We start from the raw sequence: 9,113 nt of genomic DNA on the forward strand, positions 1-9,113 counted from the left end.
CCTACCGCAGGGGCACGAGAGAAAGAGCGCAGCAGGAAGGAAGTGCAGGGCCGAGTGCAGATACTGAATACAGGGGAGCTCAGCACGAGAGCACAGCATCAAAGAAAAGCACAACACCTGAGAGCACAAGAGAGCACAGGAGCAGCGAGGAAGAGCACGGCCGAGAACAGATACTGAATACAGGAGAGCACAGCGAGAGAGCACAGCATCAAAGAAAAGCAGCAAGGAAGGGCACAGCAACTGAGAGCACAGCAGCAGCAAGGGAGGGCACAGCGACTGAGGGCACAGCAGCAGCAAGGAAGGGCACAGCAACCGAGAGCAGAACAGCAGCAAGGGAGGGTACAGCAACCGAGAGGACAGCAGCAGCAAGGGTGTACACAGCAACTGACAGTGCAGCAGCAGCAAAGAAGGGCACAGCAACTGAAATTACAAGAGCAGCAAGGGAGGGCACAGCAACCGAGAGGACAGCAGCAGCTAGGAAGGGCACAGCAACTGAGAGCATAGCAGCAGCAAGGAAGGGCACAGCAACTGAGAGCACAGCAGAAGCAAGGGAGGGCACAGCAACCGAGAGAACAGGAGCAGCAAGGGAGGGCACAGCAAGCGAGAGCACAGCAGCATCAAGGGAGGGCACAGCATCTGAGAGCACAGCAGCATCAAGGGAGGGCACAGCATCTGAGAGCACAGCAGCAGCAAAGAAGGGCACAGCAACTGAGAGCACAGCAGCAGCAAGGGAGAACACAGCAGCATCAAGGAGCACAGCAGCATGAAGGAAGAGCACAGCATCGGAGAGCACAGCAGCTGCACGTGAGGGCACAGCAACTGAGAGCAAAGTAGCAGCACGGGAGGGCACAGCAACTGAGAGCACAGCAGCATGAAGGAAGAGCACAGCATCGGAGAGCACAGCAGCAGCAAGGAAGGGCACAGCAACCGAGAGCACAGCAGCAGCCAAGGAGGGCACAGCAACCGAGAGCACAGCAGAAGCAAGGGAGGGCACAGCAACCGAGAGCACAGCAGAAGCAAGGAAGGGCACAGCAACCGAGAGCACAGCAGCAGCAAGGGAGGGTATAGCAACCGAGAGGACAGCAGCAGCAAGGGAGTGCACAGCAACTGAGAGCACATCAGCAGCAAAGAAGGGCACAGCAACTGAGAGCACAGCAGCAGCAAGGGAGGGCACAGCAACCGAGAGGACAGCAGCAGCTGGGAAGGGCACAGCAACTGAGAGCATAGCAGCAGCAAGGGAGGGCACAGCAACTGAGAGCACAGCAGCTGCATGGGAGGGCACAGCAACTGAGAGCAAAGAAGCAGCACAGGAGGGCACAGCAACTGAGAGCACAGCAGCAGCCAGGGAGGGCACAGCAACCGAGAGCACAGCAGAAGCAAGGGAGGGCACAGCAACGAGAGCACAGCAGAAGCAAGGGAGGGCACAGCAACGAGAGCACAGCAGCAGCAAGGGAGGGCACAGCAACCGAGAGCAGAACAGCAGCAAGGAAGGGCACAGCAACTGATAGCACAGGACAGCAAGGAAGGGCACAGCAACTGAGAGCACAGCAGCTTCAAGGGAGGGCACAGAATCTGAGAGCACAGCAGCAGCACAGGAGGGCAGAGTAACTGAGAGCACAGCAGCATCAAGGAAGAGCACAGCCGCATCAAGGAGCACAGCAGCATGAAGGAAGAGCACAGCATCGGAGAGCACAGCAGCAGCATCTAAGGGCACAGCAAACGAAAGCACAGCAGCAGCCAGGGAGGGCACAGCAGCAGCAAGGGAGGGCACAGCAACCGAGAGCACAGCAGCAGCAAGGAAAGGCACAGCAACTGAGAGCACAGCAGCAGCAAGGTGGGGCACAGCAACCGAGAGCACAGCAGCAGTAAGGAAGGGCACAGCAACCGAGAGCACAGCAGCAGCAAGGGAGGGTACAGCAACCGAGAGGACAGCAGCAGCAAGGGTGTGCACAGCAACTGAGAGCACAGCAGCAGCAAAGAAGGGCACAGCAACTGAGAGTACAAGAGCAGCAAGGGAGGGCACAGCAACCGAGAGGACAGCAGCAGCTAGGAAGGGCACAGCAACTGAGAGCATAGCAGCAGCAAGGGAGGGCACAGCAACCGAGAGCACAGCAGCAGCAAGGGAGGGTACAGCAGCATCAAAGAAAAGCACAGCAACTGAGAGCACAGGAGCAGCGAGGAAGAGCACGGCCGAGAACAGATACTGAATACAGGAGAGCACAGCGAGAGAACACAGCATCAAAGAAAAGCACAGCAACTGAGAGCACAGGAGCAGCGAGGAAGAGCACGGCCGAGAACAGATACTGAATACAGGAGAGCACAGCGAGAGAGCACAGCATCAAAGAAAAGCACAGCAACTGAGAGCACAGGAGCAGCGAGGAAGAGCAAGGCCGAGAACAGATACTGAATACAGGACAGCACAGCGAGAGAGCACAGCATCAAAGAAAAGCAGCAAGGAAGGGCACAGCAACTGAGAGCGCAGCAAGGGAGGGCACAGCGACTGAGGGCACAGCAGCAGCAAGGAAGGGCACAGCAACCGAGAGCAGAACAGCAGCAAGGGAGGGTATAGCAACCGAGAGGACAGCAGCAGCAAGGGAGTGCACAGCAACTGACAGCGCAGCAGCAGCAAAGAAGGGCACAGCAACTGAAATTACAAGAGCAGCAAGGGAGGGCACAGCAACCGAGAGGACAGCAGCAGCTAGGAAGGGCACAGCAACTGAGAGCATAGCAGCAGCAAGGAAGGGCACAGCAACTGAGAGCACAGCAGAAGCAAGGGAGGGCACAGCAACCGAGAGCACAGGAGCAGCAAGGGAGGGCACAGCAAGCGAGAGCACAGCAGCATCAAGGGAGGGCACAGCATCTGAGAGCACAGCAGCAGCACAGGAAGAACACAGCAGCATCAAGGAGCACAGCAGCATGAAGGAAGAGCACAGCATCGGAGAGCACAGCAGCTGCACGTGAGGGCACAGCAACTGAGAGCAAAGTAGCAGCACGGGAGGGCACAGCAACTGAGAGCACAGCTGCATGAAGGAAGAGCACAGCATCGGAGAGCACAGCAGCAGCAAGGAAGGGCACAGCAACCGAGAGCACAGCAGCAGCCAAGGAGGGCCCAGCAACCGAGAGCACAGCAGAAGCAAGGGAGGGCACAGCAACCGAGAGCACAGCAGAAGCAAGGAAGGGCACAGCAACCGAGAGCACAGCAGCAGCAAGGGAGGGTAGAGCAACCGAGAGGACAGCAGCAGCAAGGGAGTGCACAGCAACTGAGAGCACAGCAGCAGCAAAGAAGGGCACAGCAACTGAGAGCACAGCAGCAGCAAGGGAGGGCACAGTAACCGAGAGGACAGCAGCAGCTAGGAAGGGCACAGCAACTGAGAGCATAGCAGCAGCAAGGGAGGGCACAGCAACTGAGAGCACAGCAGCTGCATGGGAGGGCACAGCAACTGAGAGCAAAGTAGCAGCACGGGAGGGCACAGCAACTGAGAGCACAGCAGCAGCCAGGGAGGGCACAGCAACCGAGAGCACAGCAGAAGCAAGGGAGGGCACAGCAACGAGAGCACAGCAGAAGCAAGGGAGGGCACAGCAACGAGAGCACAGCAGCAGCAAGGGAGGGCACAGCAACCGAGAGCAGAACAGCAGCAAGGAAGGGCACAGCAACTGATAGCACAGGACAGCAAGGAAGGGCACAGCAACTGAGAGCACAGCAGCAGCACAGGAGGGCAGAGTAACTGAGAGCACAGAAGCATCAAGGAAGAGCACAGCAGCATCAAGGAGCACAGCAGCATGAAGGAAGATCACAGCAGCGGAGAGTACAGCAGCAGCATCTAAGGGCACAGCAAACGAGAGCACAGCAGCAGCCAGGGAGGGCACAGCAGCAGCAAGGGAGGGCACAGCAACCGAGAGCACAGCAGCAGCAAGGAAAGGCACAGCAATTGAGAGCACAGCAGCAGCAAGGGGGGGGCACAGCAACCGAGAGCACAGCAGCAGTAAGGAAGGGCACAGCAACCGAGAGCACAGTAGCAGCAAGGGAGGGTACAGCAACCGAGAGGACAGCAGCAGCAAGGGTGTGCACAGCAACTGAGAGCACAGCAGCAGCAAAGAAGGGCACAGCAACTGAGAGCATAGCAGCAGCAAGGGAGGGCACAGCAACCGAGAGCACAGCAGCAGCAAGGGAGGGTACAGCAGCATCAAAGAAAAGCACAGCAACTGAGAGCACAGGAGCAGCGAGGAAGAGCACGGCCGAGAACAGATACTGAATACAGGAGAGCACAGCGAGAGAACACAGCATCAAACAAAAGCACAGCAACTGAGAGCACAGGAGCAGCGAGGAAGAGCACGGCCGAGAACAGATACTGAATACAGGAGAGCACAGCGAGAGAGCACAGCATCAAAGAAAAGCACAGCAACTGAGAGCACAGGAGCAGCGAGGAAGAGCGCGGCCGAGAACAGATACTGAATACAGGAGAGCACAGCGAGAGAGCACAGCATCAAAGAAAAGCAGCAAGGAAGGGCACAGCAACTGAGAGCACAGCAGCAGCAAGGGAGGGCACAGCGACTGAGGGCACAGCAGCAGCAAGGAAGGGCACAGCAACCGAGAGCAGAACAGCAGCAAGGGAGGGTATAGCAACCGAGAGGACAGCAGCAGCAAGGGAGTGCACAGCAACTGACAGCGCAGCAGCAGCAAAGAAGGGCACAGCAACTGAAATTACAAGAGCAGCAAGGGAGGGCACAGCAACCGAGAGGACAGCAGCAGCTAGGAAGGGCACAGCAACTGAGAGCATAGCAGCAGCAAGGAAGGGCACAGCAACTGAGAGCACAGCAGAAGCAAGGGAGGGCACAGCAACCAAGAGCACAGGAGCAGCAAGGGAGGGCACAGCAAGCGAGAGCACAGCAGCATCAAGGGAGGGCACAGCATCTGAGAGCACAGCAGCAGCACAGGAGGGCACCGTAACTGAGAACACAGCAGCATCAAGGAGCACAGCAGCATGAAGGAAGAGCACAGCATCGGAGAGCACAGCAGCTGCACTTGAGGGCACAGCAACTGAGAGCAAAGTAGCAGCACGGGAGGGCACAGCAACTGAGAGCACAGCAGCATGAAGGAAGAGCACAGCATCGGAGAGCACAGCAGCAGCAAGGAAGGGCACAGCAACTGATAGCACAGCAGCAGCCAAGGAGGGCACAGCAACCGAGAGCACAGCAGAAGCAAGGGAGGGCACAGCAACCGAGAGCACAGCAGAAGCAAGGAAGGGCACAGCAACCGAGAGCACAGCAGCAGCAAGGGAGGGTATAGCAACTGAGAGGACAGCAGCAGCAAGGGAGTGCACAGCAACTGAGAGCACAGCAGCAGCAAAGAAGGGCACAGCAACTGAGAGCACAGCAGCAGCAAGGGAGGGCACAGTAACCGATAGGACAGCAGCAGCTAGGAAGGGCACAGCAACTGAGAGCATAGCAGCAGCAAGGGAGGGCACAGCAACTGAGAGCAAAGTGGCAGCACGGGAGGGCACAGCAACTGAGAGCACAGCAGCATGAAGGAAGAGCACAGCATCGGAGAGCACAGCAGCAGCAAGGAAGGGCACAGCAACCGAGAGCACAGCAGCAGCCAAGGAGGGCACAGCAACCGAGAGCACAGCAGAAGCAAGGGAGGGCACAGCAACCAAGAGCACAGCAGAAGCAAGGAAGTGCACAGCAACCGAGAGCACAGCAGCAGCAAGGGAGGGCACAGCAACCGAGAGCACAGCAGCAGCAAGGGAGGGTACAGCAACCGAGAGGACAGCAGCAGCAAGGGTGTGCACAGCAACTGAGAGCACAGCAGCAGCAAAGAAGGGCACAGCAACTGAGAGTACAAGAGCAGCAAGGGAGGGCACAGCAACCGAGAGGACAGCAGCAGCTAAGAAGGGCACAGCAACTGAGAGCATAGCAGCAGCAAGGGAGGGCACAGCAACTGAGAGCACAGCATCTGCACGGGAGGGCACAGCAACTGAGAGCAAAGTAGCAGCACGGGAGGGCACAGCAACTGAGAGCAGAGCAGCAGCCAGGAAGAGCACAGCATCAGAGAGCACAGCAGCAGCAGCAAGGAAGGGCACAGCAACCGAGAGCACAGCAACAGCCAGGGAGGGCACAGCAACCGAGAGCACAGCAGCAGCAAGGGAGGGCACAGCAACTGAGAGCATAGCAGCAGCAAGGAAGGGCACAGCAACCGAGAGCACAGCAGAAGCAAGGGAGGGCACAGCATCTGAGAGCACAGCAGCAGCACAGGAGGGCACCGTAACTGAGAGCACAGCAGCATCAAGGAAGAACACAGCAGCATCAGGGAGCACAGCAGCATGAAGGAAGAGCACAGCATCGGAGAGCACAGCAGCTGCACGTGAGGGCACAGCAACTGAGTGCAAAGTGGCAGCACGGGAGGGCACAGCAACTGAGAGCACAGCAGCATGAAGGAAGAGCACAGCATCGGAGAGCACAGCAGCAGCAAGGAAGGGCACAGCAACCGAGAGCACAGCAGCAGCCAAGGAGGGCACAGCAACCGAGAGCACAGCAGAAGCAAGGGAGGGCACAGCAACCAAGAGCACAGCAGAAGCAAGGAAGGGCACAGCAACCGAGAGCACAGCAGCAGCAAGGGAGGGTACAGCAACCGAGAGGACAGCAGCAGCAAGGGTGTGCACAGCAACTGAGAGCACAGCAGCAGCAAAGAAGGGCACAGCAACTGAGAGTACAAGAGCAGCAAGGGAGGGCACAGCAACCGAGAGGACAGCAGCAGCTAAGAAGGGCACAGCAACTGAGAGCATAGCAGCAGCAAGGGAGGGCACAGCAACTGAGAGCACAGCATCTGCACGGGAGGGCACAGCAACTGAGAGCAGAGCAGCAGCCAGGAAGAGCACCGCATCAGAGAGCACAGCAGCAGCAGCAAGGAAGGGCACAGCAACCGAGAGCACAGCAACAGCCAGGGAGGGCACAGCAACCAAGAGCACAGCAGCAGCAAGGGAGGGCACAGCAACTGAGAGCATAGCAGCAGCAAGGAAGGGCACAGCAACCGAGAGCACAGCAGAAGCAAGGGAGGGCACAGCATCTGAGAGCACAGCAGCAGCACAGGAGGGCACCGTAACTGAGAGCACAGCAGCATCAAGGAAGAACACAGCAGCATCAAGGAGCACAGCAGCATGAAGGAAGAGCACAGCATCGGAGAGCACAGCAGCTGCAAGTGAGGGCACAGCAACTGAGAGCAAAGTGGCAGCACGGGAGGGCACAGCAACTGAGAGCACAGCAGCATGAAGGAAGAGCACAGCATCGGAGAGCACAGCAGCAGCAAGGAAGGGCACAGCAACCGAGAGCACAGCAGCAGCCAAGGAGGGCACAGCAACCGAGAGCACAGCAGAAGCAAGGGAGGGCACAGCAACCAAGAGCACAGCAGAAGCAAGGAAGGGCACAGCAACCGAGAGCACAGCAGCAGCAAGGGAGGGTATAGCAACCGAGAGGACAGCAGCAGCAAGGGAGTGCACAGCAACTGAGAGCACAGCAGCAGCAAAGAAGGGCACAGCAACTGAGAGCACAGCAACAGCAAGGGAGGGCACAGCAACCGAGAGGACAGCAGCAGCTATGAAGGCCACAGCAACTAAGAGCATAGCAGCAGCAAGGAAGGGCACAGCAACTGAGAGCACAGCAGCTGCACGGGAGGGCACAGCAACTGAGAGCAAAGTAGCAGCACGGGAGGGCACAGCAACTGAGAGCACAGCAGCATGAAGGAAGAGCACAGCATCGGAGAGCACGGCAGCAGCAAGGAAGGGCACAGCAACTGAGAGCACAGCAACAGCCAGGGAGGGCACAGCAACCGAGAGCACAGCAGAAGCAAGGGAGGGCACAGCAATGAGAGCACAGCAGCAGCAAGGGAGGGCACAGCAACCGAGAGCAGAACAGCAGCAAGGAAGGGCACAGCAACTGATAGCACAGGACAGCAAGGAAGGGCACAGCAACTGAGAGCACAGCAGCATCAAGGGAGGGCACAGCATCTGAGAGCACAGCAGCAGCACAGGAGGGCAGAGTAACTGAGAGCACAGCAGCATCAAGGAGCACAGCAGCATGAAGGAAGAGCACAGCATCGGAGAGCACAGCAGCAGCATCTAAGGGCACAGCAACCGAGAGCACAGCAGCAGCCAGGGAGGGCACAGCAGCAGCAAGGGAGGGCACAGCAACCGAGAGCACAGCAGCAGCAAGGAAAGGCACAGCAACTGAGAGCACAGCAGCAGCAAGGGGGGGCACAGCAACCGAGAGCACAGCAGCAGTAAGGAAGGGCACAGCAACCGAGAGCACAGCAGCAGCAAGGGAGGGTACAGCAACCGAGAGGACAGCAGCAGCAAGGGTGTGCACAGCAACTGAGAGCACAGCAGCAGCAAAGAAGGGCACAGCAACTGAGAGTACAAGAGCAGCAAGGGAGGGCACAGCAACTGAGAGGACAGCAGCAGCTAGGAAGGGCACAGCAACTGAGAGCATAGCAGCAGCAAGGGAGGGCACAGCAACTGAGAGCACAGCATCTGCACGGGAGGGCACAGCAACTGAGAGCAAAGTAGCAGTACGGGAGGGCACAGCAACTGAGAGCAGAGCAGCAGCCAGGAAGAGCACAGCATCAGAGAGCACAGCAGCAGCAGCAAGGAAGGGCACAGCAACCGAGAGCACAGCAACAGCCAGGGAGGGCACAGCAACCGAGAGCACAGCAGCAGCAAGGGAGGGCACAGCAGCAGCAAAGGTGGGCACAGCAACCGAGAGCAGAACAGCAGCAAGGAAGGGCACAGCAACAGATAGCACAGGAGCAGCAAGGAAGGGCACAGCAACTGAGAGCACAGCAGCATCAAGGGAGGGCACAGCATCTGAGAGCACAGCAGCAGCACAGGAGGGCAGAGTAACTGAGAGCACAGCAGCATCAAGGAAGAGCACAGCAGCATCAAGGAGCACAGCAGCATCAAGGAAGAGCACAGCAGCTGGGTGCATTCTAAGCACCTGAACAGGAAAACCACGAGGGGGACTGGCCCTGGAGGGGCCACTGTAAACAGGACAGCCCCTCTTATTTCAATCAAGGTAGCTGTAGGAGGCTGGACTGGCTTGTAGTGGGTACCAAGGGGTACTTA

At 58.2% G+C, this 9,113-nt stretch overlaps 1 protein-coding gene across 1 annotated transcript; it reads right to left on the minus strand.

Annotated features, from left to right (window-relative positions):
* Positions 1–208: 208 nt before the first annotated feature.
* LOC138259817 (ice-structuring glycoprotein-like) lies at positions 209–2,239 on the minus strand. Its single transcript, XM_069207711.1, has one exon. It carries the CDS (start codon positions 2,237–2,239, stop codon positions 209–211), a length of 2,031 nt encoding a protein of 676 aa, XP_069063812.1.
* Positions 2,240–9,113: the final 6,874 nt, after the last annotated feature.

This window comes from Pleurodeles waltl, chromosome 9 (assembly GCF_031143425.1).
Source record: "Pleurodeles waltl isolate 20211129_DDA chromosome 9, aPleWal1.hap1.20221129, whole genome shotgun sequence".
Classification (NCBI taxonomy): domain Eukaryota; kingdom Metazoa; phylum Chordata; class Amphibia; order Caudata; family Salamandridae; genus Pleurodeles; species Pleurodeles waltl.